The 16,677-nt window shown below is 56.1% G+C and overlaps 1 protein-coding gene across 4 annotated transcripts in view; it reads left to right on the top strand.

The window, feature by feature from the left end:
• Positions 1 to 16,677, top strand: part of ECE1 (endothelin converting enzyme 1) — a 162,282-nt gene that overhangs the window by 65,384 nt on the left and 80,221 nt on the right. The window contains exon 1 of one of the 4 annotated variants that reach the window (XM_016193078.2): positions 15,177 to 15,320. The exons of the other annotated variants lie outside the window; for them this stretch is intronic. Coding sequence (XP_016048564.1) covers positions 15,282 to 15,320 — 39 coding nt within the window. The 5' untranslated portion in view covers positions 15,177 to 15,281. Of the gene's footprint in view, positions 1 to 15,176; positions 15,321 to 16,677 lie in introns of those variants that run through there. 4 annotated transcript variants of the gene reach the window in all.

The following is a 16,677-nucleotide window of genomic DNA, read 5'->3' as shown; positions in this document are numbered from 1 at the left end:
CTGTGGACTCTTTTCCCCAGAGAGAGACAGAAAGAGACACCCCAGCACCGTTGTATTGTTTGTGAAACTTCCCCTTTGCATGGTGGGTGGTGGCCAGGGGCTCGAACCCAGATCTTCCTGCATGGCCAAATGCACTGCACCAGGTGAGCCATGTCCGGGCCCTTAGAAGCCGCCTTCTGTGAGCCCTGTGCCAGCCATTGTTCTTGGCCCTTGCTAAAGCACCTCACTGCTCCTTGTAACAACCGTGCAAGACAGACAGCTCCCTCTTTGTTGAGAGAGAGAGAGAGAGAGACCTGCAGCCCTGCTTCACTCCTTGTGAAGCTTCCCCCTGCAGGTGGTACCGGGGGCTTGAACCCGGGTCAGTGTGAGCGCTCACCGGCTGCAGCGCCACTCAGTCCTAAGACATGTGAAGGATGATGCTCTGCCATTGAGCGGCTTCACAGTCGCGATTTTAACCTTAATAGCCGCGCGTGGCTAGAGGCTGCTGTCGGGGACATTGTGGGCCTGCACTGTCCTTTTTCTTTTGCCTCCAGGGTTATCTCTGGGGCTCGGTGTTGGCACTACGAATCCACTGCTCCTGACAGCCATTTTTTCCATTTTTATTGGATAGGGCAGAGAGAAATTGAGAGGGAGGGGGAGATAGGGAGAGAGACAGAGACACCTGCAGCCCTGCTTCACTGCTTGTAAAGACCCCCCCCACACAGGTGGGGGCCTGAGCCTGGGATCCTCATACTGGTCCTTGCACTTTGTACTATGTATGCTTAACCCGGTGCTCCATAGCCCGGCCCCCAGTCTAAACCATTGTTTATTATTATTATTATTATATTTATTTGTTTTCCCTTTGGTTGTCCTTTTTTATTTGTAGTTATTGTTGTTGTAATATGTTGTCATTGTTGGATAGGACAGAGAGAAATGGAGAGAGGAGGGGAAGACAGAGAAGGGGAAAAAGACAGACACCTGCAGACCTGCTCCATCGCTTGTGAAGTGACTCCCCTGCAGGTGGGGAGCCGGGGGCTCTAACTGGGATCCTTACGCTGGCCCTTGCACTTCACACCGCCTGCGCTTAACCTGCTGTGCTACAGCCCAACTCCCTAAACTATTGTTTTTTACCAGAGCCCTGCTCAGCTCTGGTTTATGGTGGTGCAGGGGATTGAACCTTGGAATTTGGAGCTTCAGGCATGAGAGTCTGTCTGCATAACCATTACCCTATCTACCCTGCACCTATGCCATTCTTTAAAGACCAGTTTATGGGAGTTGGGTGGTAGCTCAGCAGATTAAGCACACATGGCGTGAAACCTGGTATAAAGATCCTGGTTCGAGCCCCCGGATCCCCACCTGCAGGGGGGTCACTTCACAGGCGGTGAAGCAGGTCTGCAGGTGTCTGTCTTTCTCTCCCCCTCTCTGTCTTCCCCTCCTCTCTTCATTTCTCTCTGTCTTATCCAACAACAACATCAGTAGTAACTACAACAATAATAACTACAATAAAACAACAAGGCAACAAAAGGAATAAATAAATAAATCTTTTAAAAAATAATTTAAAGACCAGTTTGTGTGGCCTAAACTGCGGGTCCTAAACTCCAGTGTGAGTCAGGCTTCTGCCTCCTTTTCCGGGCCTCTTGTGTCTGCTTTCACAGATCAGTGCATCAGCTTAGGCATCCTTGTCACACCCAAAAAGATCCCAGCCCATCCTGAACTGTCTAGGTTTTGCACCTTTTTTCCCTTACGGGATGTTAATTACATATATATGATGTACAGGCCGGAAGCAGATAGTTCACTGAGTTTTAACAAGTCCAGACGCCATGGAGCCTCCGTGTGGTCAGGCCTCAGGGCTTTCCCAGTCCCCAGCGAGACCCTGTGCCCTTCCCAGCAAGACCCATTCTCAGGAGCTGCCACTGTGTGTCACTGCAGATTAGTTTACCTGTTTGCAAACATAAACCATCTTCCCACTTTTGACTTGAGACAAGGGTACAAGGAAGATTGATCTTTCTTATGAGGAACAGAGCATCAGCACGATGAAGCTGAGCTAGCCCTGGGCCACAGTGAGGCGAGGAAGAGGAAGCAGGCCTCGGAGATGCAGGCCCAGCTCTCTTGTTTCTGAAGAAGATTTCTGTATTTATTAGTATGGAACACAAGTTGAAGAGGAGGAGAGAGGAGAAAGCAGGAGAGTGCTCGCCTCGGGCCTCTAACAGTGCCAGGGATCAAACCTGCAGCCTCTGGAGTGTAACTCCTCTCATGCTGAGCTACCTCCCTGTTGGGGGCTTTCAGGCAGTGGCGTTCACATTGCCATGTGCTTGGACCCAGGTTCAAGGGCCCAGCTCCCACTTATGGTGAGGGAGTCGCTTCACAAGCAGTGAAGCAGGTCTGCAGGTGTCTGTATCTTTCTCTCCCTCTCACCCTTTCTCTCTCTCTCCCAATATCTCTCCGTCCTGTCCAATAAAATAGAAAGAAAAAAAGCGATTACAGCCACTAGTAGTGGGTGGATTTAGAGTGCTGGCACCAAGCCCCAGTGATAACTCTGATGGCAAAGTAATAAATAAATAAAGCCAGAAGGACTGGTTGAGTATGGAAGCCACCCACCGGCTGGCATTTCCCAACCTTCTAGGGCCCTGCAGGCTGAATTCCCCTCTGTGAGTCAGAGCTGACCTGGGGGTTGCCGGTGTGTGAATTCTGCCTTGGGCAAATCAGACTGTTAATAACAACAACAGCTAATATTTGTTGGTGGCTCCGTTGTTGCAGTCCTGTGCTAAGTGCCCAGAGTTATGAAGCCATCGAATCCTCCTAACAGCTTATTAATAAATCTGTTTTACAGGTGAGTGAGCTGAGTCATCCAGCGGATTAGGCCACTTGCCTTGGGTTACAGGTGGGGTGCTTGCCTGGAATTTGAACCCCAACAGTCCAAGCTCGCCTCTCCAACAGCCTGTGCTCCCCAAAGGGAGGAGAAGGGCAGCAGGCTGTCACCATTGGAACTGATGATGCCAGTGGGTGCAGGGCTGCCACCCTGACCAAGAGATCAGGAAGTTTCAGCCCCTCCTCTGAGCCTGCGCTTGCAAAGGGAGCTGAATGTCCAGGCATCTGAGCTTCTGCTGAGGAAGAGCTGGGAGCAGCTGAGGAAGTGCTGGGAGCTCAGCTGAGGAAGTGCTGGGAGCTCAGCTGAGGAAGTGCTGGGAGCTCAGCTGAGGAAGTGCTGGGGGCTCAGCTGAGGAAGTGCTGGGAGCTCAGCTGAGGAAGAGCTGGGAGCAGCTGAGGAAGTGCTGGGAGCTCAGCTGAGGAAGTGCTGGGAGCTCAGCTGAGGAAGTGCTGGGAGCTCAGCTGAGGAAGTGCTGGGAGCTCAGCTGAGGAAGTGCTGGGAGCTCAGCTGAGGAAGTGCTGGGAGCTCAGCTGAGGAAGTGCTGGGAGCTCAGCTGAGGAAGTGTTGGGAGCAGCTGAGGAAGTGCTGGGAGCTCAGCTGAGGAAGTGCTGGGAGCTCAGCTGAGGAAGTGCTGGGAGCTCAGCTGAGGAAGTGCTGGGAGCTCAGCTGAGGAAGAGCTGGGAGCAGCTGAGGAAGTGCTGGGAGCAGCTGAGGAAGTGCTGGGAGCTCAGCTGAGGAAGTGCTGGGAGCTCAGCTGAGGAAGTGCTGGGAGCTCAGCTGAGGAAGTGCTGGGGGAAGCTGAGGAAATGCTGGGAGCAGCTGAGGAAGTGCTGGGAGCTCAGCTGAGGAAGTGCTGGGGGCTCAGCTGAAGAAGTGCTGGGAGCTCAGCTGAGGAAGTGCTGGGAGCTCAGCTGAGGAAGTGCTGGGAGCTCAGCTGAGGAAGTGCTGGGAGCTCAGCTGGAAGTGCTGGGAGCTCAGCTGAGGAAGTGCTGGGAGCTCAGCTGAGGAAGTGCTGGGAGCTCAGCTGAGGAAGTGCTGGGAGCTCAGCTGAGGAAGTGCTGGGAGCAGCTGAGGAAATGCTGGGAGCAGCTGAGGAAGTGCTGGGAGCTCAGCTGAGGAAGTGCTGGGAGCTCAGCTGAGGAAGTGCTGGGAGCTCAGCTGAGGAAGTGCTGGGAGCTCAGCTGAGGAAGTGCTGGGAGCTCAGCTGAGGAAGTGCTGGGAGCTCAGCTGAGGAAGTGCTGGGAGCTCAGCTGAGGAAGTGCTGGGAGCTCAGCTGAGGAAGTGCTGGGAGCTCAGCTGAGGAAGTGCTGGGAGCTCAGCTGAGGAAGTGCAGGGAGCTCAGCTGAGGAAGTGCTGGGAGCAGCTGAGGAAGTGCTGGGAGCTCAGCTGAGGAAGTGCTGGGGGAAGCTGAGGAAATGCTGGGAGCAGCTGAGGAAGTGCTGGGAGCTCAGCTGAGGAAGTGCTGGGGGCTCAGCTGAAGAAGTGCTGGGAGCTCAGCTGAGGAAGTGCTGGGAGCAGCTGAGGAAGTGCTGGGAGCTCAGCTGAGGAAGTGCTGGGAGCTCAGCTGAGGAAGTGCTGGGAGCTCAGCTGAGGAAGTGCTGGGAGCTCAGCTGAGGAAGTGCTGGGAGCTCAGCTGAGGAAGTGCTGGGAGCTCAGCTGAGGAAGTGCTGGGAGCTCAGCTGAGGAAGTGCTGGGAGCTCAGCTGAGGAAGTGCTGGGAGCAGCTGAGGAAATGCTGGGAGCAGCTGAGGAAATGCTGGGAGCAGCTGAGGAAGTGCTGGGAGCTCAGCTGAGGAAGTGCTGGGAGCTCAGCTGAGGAAGTGCTGGGAGCTCAGCTGAGGAAGTGTTGGGAGCTCAGCTGAGGAAGTGCTGGGAGCTCAGCTCAGGAAGTGCTGGGAGCTCAGCTCAGGAAGTGTTGGGAGCTCAGCTGAGGAAGTGTTGGGAGCTCAGCTGAGGAAGTGCTGGGAGCTCAGCTGAGGAAGTGCTGGGACAGCTGAGGAAGTGCAGGGAGCTCAGCTGAGGAAGTGTTGGGAGCTCAGCTGAGGAAGTGCTGGGAGCAGTTGAGGAAGTGCTGGGAGCAGCTGAGGAAATGCTGGGAGCAGCTGAGGAAGTGCTGGGAGCTCAGCTGAGGAAGTGCTGGGAGCTCAGCTGAGGAAGTGCTGGGAGCAGCTGAGGAAGTGCTGGGAGCTCAGCTGAGGAAGTGTTGGGAGCTCAGCTGAGGAAGTGCTGGGAGCAGTTGAGGAAGTGCTGGGAGCAGCTGAGGAAATGCTGGGAGCAGCTGAGGAAGTGCTGGGAGCTCAGCTGAGGAAGTGCTGGGAGCTCAGCTCAGGAAGTGTTGGGAGCTCAGCTGAGGAAGTGCTGGGAGCTCAGCTGAGGAAGTGTTGGGAGCTCAGCTGAGGAAGTGCTGGGAGCAGCTGAGGAAGTGCTGGGAACAGCTGAGGAAGTGCTGGGAGCTCAGCTGAGGAAGTGCTGGGAGCTCAGCTGAGGAAGTGCTGGGAGCTCAGCTGAGGAAGTGTTGGGAGCTCAGCTGAGGAAGTGCTGGGAGCTCAGCTGAGGAAGTGCTGGGAGCTCAGCTGAGGAAGTGCTGGGAGCTCAGCTGAGGAAGTGCTGGGAGCTCAGCTGAGGAAGTGTTGGGAGCTCAGCTGAGGATGTGCTGGGAGCTCAGCTGAGGAAGTGCTGGGAGCAGCTGAGGAAGTGCTGGGAGCTCAGCTGAGGAAGTGCTGGGGGCTCAGCTGAGGAAGTGCTGGGAGCTCAGCTGAGGAAGTGCTGGGAGCTCAGCTGAGGAAGTGTTGGGAGCTCAGCTAAGGAAGTGTTGGGAGCTCAGCTGAGGAAGTGCTGGGAGCTCAGCTGAGGAAGTGCTGGGACAGCTGAGGAAGTGCTAGGAGCTCAGCTGAGGAAGTGTTGGGAGCTCAGCTGAGGAAGTGCTGGGAGCAGTTGAGGAAGTGCTGGGAGCAGCTGAGGAAATGCTGGGAGCAGCTGAGGAATGCTGGGAGTTCAGCCAGCAGAGTAGCTGGGAGTAGGGAGTATGGAAGCCCTGGTAGCTTGGCCTTGAGGAGGTGTGAGGATGCACCAGGCAAGAGGGAACAGAAGCTCAGGGAAGCCTGAGTCCTGGGGAGAGTGCCAGAGGGAAGCGCACACATGGCAGAAGAGCCATTACTAGGGCCTGGCCAGGATGCTCCCGGGGGTGGGGCGCTGGTGCCAGGGCATCCCCACCATGGGTACTGGTCCTGTCAAGCCTGTTTTTAATGAAGGCTGGGGAGAGAGATCGGGATCACCTAGCAAAAGGATGCTGCCTTTGAACCATCTGTTCCTGAAGAGGTGGGGCAGGGGTGTGTACCCAGCACCCAGTCCAGAACTGTGGCCTCCATCTGCAGCACCCTCTCTGCTCCTCCTGACTGCATCTCAGGACCCAGAGTTGGGGAGAAAGGGGTCTGTGGTTTCCAGCAAGGAAGGTCCCAGAAGCCTGAGGGGAAGGCAGGGCGTCACCAGGCCAGCTCCTTGGATCCTTATCAGGCCTGTGAGGCTCTGAGCCAGGCCCCGGCTGCAGCTCCTGCTGAATAGGCATCTACCACAATTGTAGTTTGGCTTTGCTTTGCTTCCCAATTTGATTCTCACACCCACTTTGAGCTGTGTCCTCATCTCACCAATGAGAAAGCCACAGGGGATGAGAGAGGTGGAGATCCCCACAGCATGCCGTGAGCAGCATACGTGAACGCACAGTGCTCAGCCTGGTTCTGGTGCAGGGCAGGAACATGGCCTGACATGGGTGAGAAGGGCAGGAACATGACCTGACATGGGCTAGCGGAACAGGAACATGGCCTGACATGGGCTAGAGAGGCAGGAACATGATATGGGCTAGAGGGGCAGGAACATGGCCTGACATGGGCTAGAGGGGCAGGAACATGGCCTGACATGGGCTAGAGGGGCAGGAACATGGCCTGACATGGGCTAGAGGGGCAGGAACATGGCCTGACATGGGCTAGAGAGACAGGAACATAGCCTGACATGGGCTAGAGGGGCAGGAACCTGGTGTGACATGTGCTCATGGGGCAGGAACATGACCTGACATGGGCTAGAGGGGCAGGAACATGGCCTGACATGGGCTAGAGGGGCAGGAACATGGCCTGACATGGGCTAGAGAGGCAGGAACATGACATGGGCTAGAGGGGCAGGAACCTGGTGTGACATGTGCTCATGGGGCAGGAACATGGCCTGACATGGGCTAGAGGGGCAGGAACATAGCCTGACATGGGCTAGAGTGGCAGGAATATGGCTGACATGGGCTCCTGGGGCAGGAACATGGCCTGACATGGGCTAGAGAGGCAGGAAAATAAACTGACATGGGCAAGAGGGACAGGAATATGGCTGACATGGGCTAGAGGGGCAGGAATATGGCCTGACATGGACTCGAAGGACAGGAACATGGCCTGACATGGGCTAGAGGGGCAGGAACCTGGTGTGACATGTGCTCAAGGGGCAGGAACATAGCCTGACATGGGCTAGAGGGGAAGGAACATGGCCTGACATGGGCTAGAGTGGCAGGAATATGGCTGGCATGGGCTAGAGGGGCTGGTACATGGCCTGACATGGACTAAAGGGGTATGAACATGGCCTGACATGGGCTAGAGGGGCATGAACTTGGCCTGACATGGGCTAGAGTGGCAGGAACATGACCTGACAGGGGCTAGAGTGGCAGGAACATGACCTGACGGGCTAGAAGGGCAGGAACCTGGCCTGACATGGGCTAGAGGGGCAGGAACATGGCCTGACATGGGCTAGAGTGGCAGGAACATGACCTGACAGGGGCTAGAAGGGCAGGAACCTGGCGTGACATGTGTTCAAGGGGTAGGAACATGGCCTGACATGGGCTAGAGGGGCTAGTACATGGCCTGACATGGGCTAGAGGGGCATGAACATGCCTGACATGGGCTAGAGGGGCTGGTACATGGCCTGACATGTGCTAAAGGGGCATGAACATGGCTGACATGGGCTAGAGGGGCAGGAACATGGCCTGACATGGGCTAGAGGGGCTGGTACATGGGCTAGAGGGGCATGAACATGGCCTGACATGGGCTAGAGGAGCATGAACATGGCCTGACATGGGCTAGAGGGGCAGGAACATGGCTGACATGGGCTAGAGGAGCATGAACATGGCTGACATGGGCTAGAGGGGCATGAACATGGCCTGACATGGGCTAGAGGGGCATGAACATGCCTGACATGGGCTAGAGGGGCAGGAACATGGCCTGACATGGGCTAGAGGGGCAGGAACATAGCCTGACATGGGCTAGAGTGGCAGGAATATGGCTGACATGGGCTCCTGGGGCAGGAACATGGCCTGACATGGGCTAGAGAGGCAGGAAAATAAACTGACATGGGCAAGAGGGACAGGAATATGGCTGACATGGGCTAGAGGGGCAGGAATATGGCCTGACATGGACTCGAAGGACAGGAACATGGCCTGACATGGGCTAGAGGGGCAGGAACCTGGTGTGACATGTGCTCAAGGGGCAGGGACATAGCCTGACATGGGCTAGAGGGGAAGGAACATGGCCTGACATGGGCTAGAGTGGCAGGAATATGGCTGGCATGGGCTAGAGGGGCTGGTACATGGCCTGACATGGGCTAAAGGGGTATGAACATGGCCTGACATGGGCTAGAGGGGAAGGAACATGGCCTGACATGGGCTAGAGGGGCATGAACTTGGCCTGACATGGGCTAGAGTGGCAGGAACATGACCTGACAGGGGCTAGAGTGGCAGGAACATGACCTGACGGGCTAGAAGGGCAGGAACCTGGCCTGACATGGGCTAGAGGGGCAGGAACATGGCCTGACATGGGCTAGAGTGGCAGGAACATGACCTGACAGGGGCTAGAAGGGCAGGAACCTGGCGTGACATGTGTTCAAGGGGTAGGAACATGGCCTGACATAGGCTAGAGGGGCTAGTACATGGCCTGACATGGGCTGGAGGGGCATGAACATGCCTGACATGGGCTAGAGGGGCTGGTACATGGCCTGACATGTGCTAAAGGGGCATGAACATGGCTGACATGGGCTAGAGGGGCAGGAACATGGCCTGACATGGGCTAGAGGGGCTGGTACATGGGCTAGAGGGGCATGAACATGGCCTGACATGGGCTAGAGGAGCATGAACATGGCCTGACATGGGCTAGAGGGGCAGGAACATGGCTGACATGGGCTAGAGGAGCATGAACATGGCTGACATGGGCTAGAGGGGCATGAACATGGCCTGACATGGGCTAGAGGGGCATGAACATGCCTGACATGGGCTAGAGGGGCAGGAACATGGCCTGACATGGGCTAGAGGGGCAGGAACATGGCCTGACATGGGCTAGAGGGGCAGGAACATGGCCTAACATGGGCTAGAGGGGCAGGAACATGGCCTAACATGGGCTAGAGGGGCAGGAACATGGCCTAACATGGGCTAGAGGGGCTGGTACATGGCCTGACATGAGCTAGAGGGGCTGGTACATGGCCTGACATGGGCTAGAGGGGCATGAACATGCCTAACATGGGCTAGAGGGGCAGGAACATGGCCTAACATGGGCTAGAGGGGCTGGTACATGGCCTGACATGAGCTAGAGGGGCTGGTACATGGCCTGACATGGGCTAGAGGGGCATGAACATGCCTAACATGGGCTAGAGGGGCAGGGATGTATGAGGTTTGGCCAGGCCGGACCTCCTGGAGGAGGTGACATGAGGCTGAGCTTTAGGGTTGTGTTGTGGGACTTTCCTTGGTGTTGGCTCATGGCTTTTTCTTTGTAATTTCTGTCCGTCGGCCCACTCGGAAGACAGATCCACACCCACAGAAAGCTGGCTAGCGTGGACTGGTTCCCCAGGGCCCGTCGTGGCTCAGATGCCAAGTGCTGCACAGCAGTGACTGGCCTTGCTGTGGCCGTGCTTCCTTTCTGAGCCTCGGTGTCCTCAGCTGTCAGATGGGCACAGTGCCAGCTCTGTCACGCAGGCTTGTGCTGGGGGCCTGGTAGACGCTTGGTAAACAGGCACCACAAATCCCTGGAGGAGCTGCTGTCTTGGGTCTGCTTTATTTGACTTTGATTCGGACCCGGAAGTGGTGAGTCTCAGCTGCCAAACTCCCAGACTGGCACCAGCCATTCCTGAATCCGCGTTTTAGCCCCGGGCATCTCTCCCTCACCCCTTCTGCCCACAAGCCACACATGCCTGTACTCACCTGAGGGCCAGGGAGGCACTCAGCCAGCAGGAGCATAAGCTTCCAGGCTGGAGGCCCCCAAACTCACAGGTTCAGTTCCCCAGCACCACCTTACGCTGGAGCTGAATAGTGTTGTCCGGTCCTCACAGTAACTAAATCTTTTTTTTTTTTAAAGGTGTGGGGGGGACCACAGTGTCCATGCCACAAAGTTTTCACGGAAGTTAAACAAGACCGGGTACTGGGCAGTGATGCACCCAGTTAAGGGCATACAGCACTATGTGCAAAGACCAGGGTTCAAGCCCCCACTCCCCACTTGCAGCAGGGACACTTCATGAGCCGTGAAGCGGGGCTGCAGATGTCTCTATTGCTCCCCCTGCAATTTCTCTGTCCTACTGAAAAAAATAGAAGAAAAAGAAAAAATTGCCAGCAGGGTGGTGGATTCATAGTTCAGGGACTGACCCCAGTGATAACCCTGAAGGTAAAATAGATTTTTTTTAAAGTTAACCAGGATTGCCCACATGAGTTGATTGACACAAGGCTTGGCACTAGCTCTGAGGACCCTGGCCACCCTCAAGATGTCCCCACAGCTCCCTACCCCACCTGTGTCATCCTCTCTCTCCAGCCCTCACCTGCCCACCTGTGTAACACAGACACTGGTTGCAGCTGTTTCCACAAGTGGCTTCCTCATCGGGCTAGTCACTGGGCCACTCAGTCATCACCAGTGTGAACATCACTACGTGAGACCAGCTTTGTCTTAACTTTTGTGTGGCAAGGTTGGCAGGTCACATGGGCACACTTGGCACTTGCTGGGTGGTCACCTGCTCAGGTCAGCAGATCACGTGGGCACAGTTGGCACTTGCTGGGTGGGCACCTGCTCAGGTCAGCAGGTCATGTGGGCACACTTGGCACTTGCTGGGTGGTCGCCTGCTCAGGTCAGCAGGTCACGTGGGCACACTTGGCACTTGCTGGGTGGTCGCCTGCTCAGGTCCGCAGGTCACGTGGGCACACTTGGCACTTGCTGGGTGGTCATCTGCTCAGGTCAGCAGGTCATATGGGCACACTTGGCACTTGCTGGGTGGTCGTGTGCTCATGTCAGCAGGTCACATGGGCACACTTGGCACTTGCTGGGTGGTCACCTGCTCAGGTGAGGGCCTCAGGATTCCGGCTGACCCTGGACTTGCTGCCTGGAGACCAGGGGGAGCAGCTCAGCCCCTGTCACCGGGAGTGGTTAAGCCCAGAGCAGGCAGGGCCCATTTATGTTGTTGTAATGGCAAAAGTTTGAGGTCTGGGGATAGATCCGCAGGGTTCCAGTCCCAGGCTCTGCCATTTGTTCGGGGTAAGCCTGACTGCTCAGCCCTCCCTGCATTCCTGATGCTTTGCCCTGTGTAGCAGGGAAGTGTCCTGGAGATGGATGTGCCAAGTACCAGGCCAGAGCCTCCTAGTTGTCCTTCCTTCCTGACTTGAGTCATTCTTCCTGTGATTGAATAAGCAACCATTTCTGAAGCCACCATCACATATGCTAACATTTCCCAAGTGCTGCTCGGGAAAGTCCAGAAAGGCTGCCTGGAGGAGGCTGCATCAGAGCGTAGGGGTTAGCTGGTGGGAGGATGAGAGGGCCTCGTGTTGAGAAGGTAGCAAGTAGACAAACCCCTGGAAGCAGGAAGCACCACAGGTTCAGAGAGGCTGGTGCTGCTCGTGTGCGGGAGGCGTGTGAGGAGGTGAGGCCAGACAGGGTGAAGAGGCAGGGCTGCAGCCAGGCCAGGGCTCGCCCTTTCTCCTGTCAGAGGAGAGGACAGGGTCGTGTCAGTTAGTGTAGAAACTTTAGGGGCTGGTCACTGGCATATCCAGTTAAGAGCAAATATTACCTATTGCAAGGACCAGGGTTCGAGCCCCTGCTTCCCACCTGCTAGGAGTCCACTTCACATGTGGTGAAGCAGGTCTGCACATCTCTCTCTCTCTTTCTCCGTCTCCTCTCTCAATTTCTCTCTGTCCTATTCAGTAAGATGGGGGTGGGTGGGAATTAGCCTCCAGGAGTGGTGGATTCATGGTGCTGGCATGGAGCCCCAGCAACTGAAGGAGAGAGGGAGAGGGAGAGAGAGAGAGAGAGTTCTGCTCAGCACCAGCCAGGAGATGAGAGAAGGGGGCCAGAGGCTGGCAGGGGACTTGGTGCAGAGCCAAGGGGCCCAGGACAGCTAGTGCCTGGTGCAGACTGTCAGGTGGGCAGTGGGGTGGAGAGAGGTTAGCTTGGGCTGGGCAGTGTGGTGACCAGCCTGTGTCCAGGAGTAAGGGGGGTGGCTCTGGCCAGATCTGGGGCTAGCGTGTGGGCTGGCTCTAGCTGGCACTGAAGCACTGGGCTGGCAGCACTAGGTCAGATTGTCAATGTCTCCACAGGCCCCAGGCCCCCAGCCAGGTGAGTCAACAGCAGGCTGAGCAGGGGAGTGTTTCCTAGCTCCCTGCATGTGTGGGCAGGTCTCTTGCCTGCAGCATGCTGCTGAGGGAGGAGAGAAGGCCCTGACCACAGCGGCCTCAGTGTGTGCAGCTTGCTGTCTGCACCTCCCCTGCGCTGTGCCTTCAGCCTTGCGTCTACACAGGCCTCACCTGTAGGCATCACTGCGCCCCCACCTCCTACCTGTCCCCCTCCGTGCTCAGCCCTCCAGGAGCATCACCTGGCACCTGGGTGGTACAGACTGGAGTCTCCCACTGCCAGTTCCATCCCGCCTATCCCTTCCTACTCTCCACGCCCAGAGCCCCACCCAGAACAGGGGCATAAGAAGGGACCCTGAGAGGCTCAGGATATCTGAGTGTGAGCCCCACTCCTGCTGCTGACTGGCCACCTACCCGCACCCAGCCTGTCCTCTCGAGTGTAAGGTGGGGTCTGGGCCCGTTCCACGGGGGGAGCCTTGAGAACTGGCACTGCTGAGCTCAGGGCAGGCCAGCCACTGGGCGTTTATTTTAGGAGGCGGCCAGTTACTTCTTTTAAATAAGCATTTGCTTTAGAACCATTTTAGATTTATAGAATCAGTGGGAAGCCAGTGCAGAGACCCCCTATGCCACATTGAGTCTCCTGATCAATAATACAGTATGTGTTGTGTCTGTCACAATGGGCCAATAGCAAAGCACCATTATCAGACACACTGGGCACACTGCTTTTCCCCTTTCTTCCCCTTTGCCACCAGGGCTATCACTACGACTTGCTGTCTGCCCTGCTCTGTGAGTCCTTCCTGGTCATCCTTTTTTCCCTTTCTTTTTGATAAAGGGTGAGAGACAGAAGGACAGTGAGACAGAGAGAAGGAGAGATACCCACAGCACTTCTCTGTCACTCATGAAGCTTCTTTCCTGCAGATGGGAAGGTGGGGGCCGGGGATTTGAACCCACGTCCTTGCTGATGGTAATTGTGCACTGTACCAGGCAAGGCGCCAGCAGCTTCCTAGGTACACATTATTATTAGTCTGGACTCTACTCAGACTCCATTAGTTGTTACCGTGGGCCCTTTCTGTTCCAGGAGCCCACCCCCCACGCCTAGCGCCTAGCGGAAACATGATGACTAAGGGGGTGGGGGCGGGCTAGAGCAGCAGGGGGCTGGCAAGGCAGCTGGCAGTAAGATCCTGAGCTCTGTCTCCAGCATGACGTTAAGTAAATAAGAAAGTGGAAACACTTTAGGCGGTGGGTGTGGCCGACACATCCCGGGCCCCAGAGTTTTTCTCAGCCTGCCGTCCTGCTTTGGTCTCTCCAGGAGTCCCGAAGATCCCCTGCCTTGGCCAGACCAGCCGGGAAAGCCAGCAGTGACCAGCACGGCCTAGGCAAATGGGACTGTGCCTGGTACAACGGGCCAGAGGCCTTGTCATCAGAGACTGGAGTGCTGGTGACAGTTCACCACGCTCCCCAGGCCTGTGACTGCCCCAGCCCGGGTTTCCAGGCCTGGCACCATCACAGCCTCCTCTGGCTTTCGTCACCTGCTCTGTGCAGTGGAGGCCCAGGGATCAGTTCCCACTCCACGCCTGGTCTCTGCCAGCCCTTCTGCTGGAACACCAGGCCCAGCAAAGCCCCACACAGCAGCGGTTGTTAATCCCCTTGCCCTGGAGCCCTTGCGGGCTGGGGCGTGGCACCACAACCAGAACTGAAGCAATTAGGGAGAATGGCCACTGGCCGCCCTGCCCGCTCAGCTCAGCTCAGCTCGTGCCCCCACCCGTTCAGTGAGGTGTCCACCTGAAGACGCAGCCAGAGTGCAGGTCCTGGGCCTGTCCCTTGGTGTGTGTGTGTGTGTGTGTGTGTGTGTGTGTGTGTGTGTGTGTGTGAGTGTGTGTGTGAGTGAGTGTGTGTGTGAGTGTGTGTGTGAGTGAGTGTGTGAGTGTGTGTGTGAGAGTGTGAGTGTGTGAGTGTGTGAATGTGTGTGTGTGATTGTGTGTGAGTGTGTGTATGAGTGAGTGTGTGTGAGTGTGTGTGTGTGTGTGAGTGTGTGAATGTGTGTGTGTATCCGTGTGTGTGTGTGAATGAGTGTGTGTGTGAGAGTGTGTGTGAGAGTGTGTGTGAGTGTGTGTGTGAGAGTGTGAGTGTGTGTGTGAATGTGTGTGTGTGATTGTGTGTGAGTGTGTGTATGAGTGAGTGTGTGTGAGTGTGTGTGAGTGTGTGAATGTGTGTGTGTATCCGTGTGTGTGTGTGAATGAGTGTGTGAGTGTGTGTGTGAGAGTGTGTGTGAGAGTGTGTGTGAGTGAGTGTGTGAGTGTGTGTGTGTGTGAGTGTGTGTGTGTGTGAGAGTGTGTGTGAGTGTGTGAATGTGTGTGTGAGTGTGAGTGTGTGAATGTGTGTGTGTGAGTCTGTGTGTGTGTGTAAGTGTGTGTGTCTGTGTGTCTGTGTGTCTGTGTGTCTGTGTGTGTGCGCTCACTGCAGGCAGGGTGATGAGCTTGGATGGGACTTCTGGGCTCAGAGCAATTCCTGGCTCCTCCCTGAAGCTCACTCAGTCCTCTCTGGAGAGAAGAAATTCTGTGCAGCCTCCTAGGAGGTGGTTAGCTTGGCCCTGCCCCTCCCACATTCGGAAGATGGAAGTGAGGCCTGTCGCAGCCACCCCCAGGCGTGGGCTTCAGCAAGACTGGATGCAAGGCCCCACCCGGCAGTGGGCGGGCACTGACCAGGCTGTCACTGTGGCAGGAATGCCACTCTGGCTGAGCTCCTCACTGAGCTGAGCCCTGGAGCTGTTCCCACCTCTAAGGACGGGTTTGACTGTGAACAGAAAGGCCGCCTCTTTTGTATGCTGAAAAACAAACAGCTCTGGGTTTCTGCTAGGGAGGTACGTGAGCCTGTCTGTCAGCTGTCCCCGGGGGCTGCAGTGGGGTGTGATGGCCAGGGTGGGCCCTGGGGTGGGCGCCAGCCTGCCTCCTTGACCTCTGACCCTCAGAGCTCTCTCACATCTGGAGATGGGAGATGGGAGTGGCATGCTTGCACACAGGACAGGGGTTGGACCTAGGGTCTGAGAGGCTAGGAGAGCTTCCCAGAAAAGACAGGTGTTCCCTGAAGAGGAAGGGCCTTTGCTTCAATTCAGAGGGTGACTGACTTCTCCATCTCTCGGTCTCAGGCTCGTAGTAAGTGCTCAAGTGTGAGGAAAGAACTGGTATCCCTGAGCCCCCAGCTCCCCAGGAGACAGTACCTGCTGTGCTAGGTTGGGAATGTTTGGTCATCAGAATGTGGTTTTCAGAAAATTTTTTTTTCTTCCCTCCCTTGGGGGTTGACAGCTGTTATTTAGTGAAATTAAGCTTCCTGGTTTCAGAAGAAGCCTATCTAGGAAGTCCAGCCCAAGCCATTTTTTTCTCTTTTTCTCTCTTTCTTTCCCTCTTTCTTCCCCCCTCTCTTTCTCTCCTGTCTCTCTGTCTCCCAGAGCACTGCTCAGCTCAGCTCAGCTCAGCTCTGGCTGATGCTGGTGCTGGGCATTGAAGCTGGGACCTCAAGCATGAGAGTCTTTTTGCAGAACCATTATGCTGTCTCCCCAGCCCCCCATCTCTCGTTTAAAAGCTGGTGCTGACAGCTGAGAGGGATGTAAGGAGACAGCATCAGAGCCCCAAGACTGTCAGGAGCTAGCCCTGTGACTGTGGCTGGGGCCATCACCTCACTCCTCTGAACAGATTCATTTCCATTTCTGTGTGATTGTAAGAATCAAATCCGAGAATGAGCAGTGTTGCACTTCGGGGGAAATGCAAGAGCAGGGGATTCCCAGTTTCACTCCAAGTGAGACTCCAGGCAGCTAGCTCTTCGTAGGGCTTCTGGAGCCCTGTGAGGACTCACCATCTGAGAGGCCCTTCTCCAGGCTAGGGCCACAAGGAGGGTCGGGTCCTCGGGCAGGGCAGAGGAGGGTGCCCTGCTTGGAGCACTGGTCTCCTGAGAGGGGAGGCAGAGGGAGGGTCGCGCCCTGGTTCTGACCAGCCCCTGAGCCACGGAACAGAGTGACACACTGAAGCCTGAAAGCAAGCGTGGGTGCCCGCCACCTAGCTGCACCTGCATGGTCCATTCCAGCTCAGGGGAGTCCGCGGGGATTCTCAAACCCATTCCAGAGCTGTGCCTCAAACATCCCTGGTTAGAGGGAGGAATGAGGGATGATGAGTGGGCCACACTTACCTTTTATGATTCCTACCCTTTTCCCTCCTCCTCATCTA

The sequence above is a fragment of the Erinaceus europaeus genome, chromosome 11, assembly GCF_950295315.1.
Source record: "Erinaceus europaeus chromosome 11, mEriEur2.1, whole genome shotgun sequence".
Lineage (NCBI taxonomy): Eukaryota > Metazoa > Chordata > Mammalia > Eulipotyphla > Erinaceidae > Erinaceus > Erinaceus europaeus.
The sequence above is the reverse complement of the archived record's forward strand: the minus strand, read 5'-3'. Positions and strand labels throughout refer to the sequence as shown.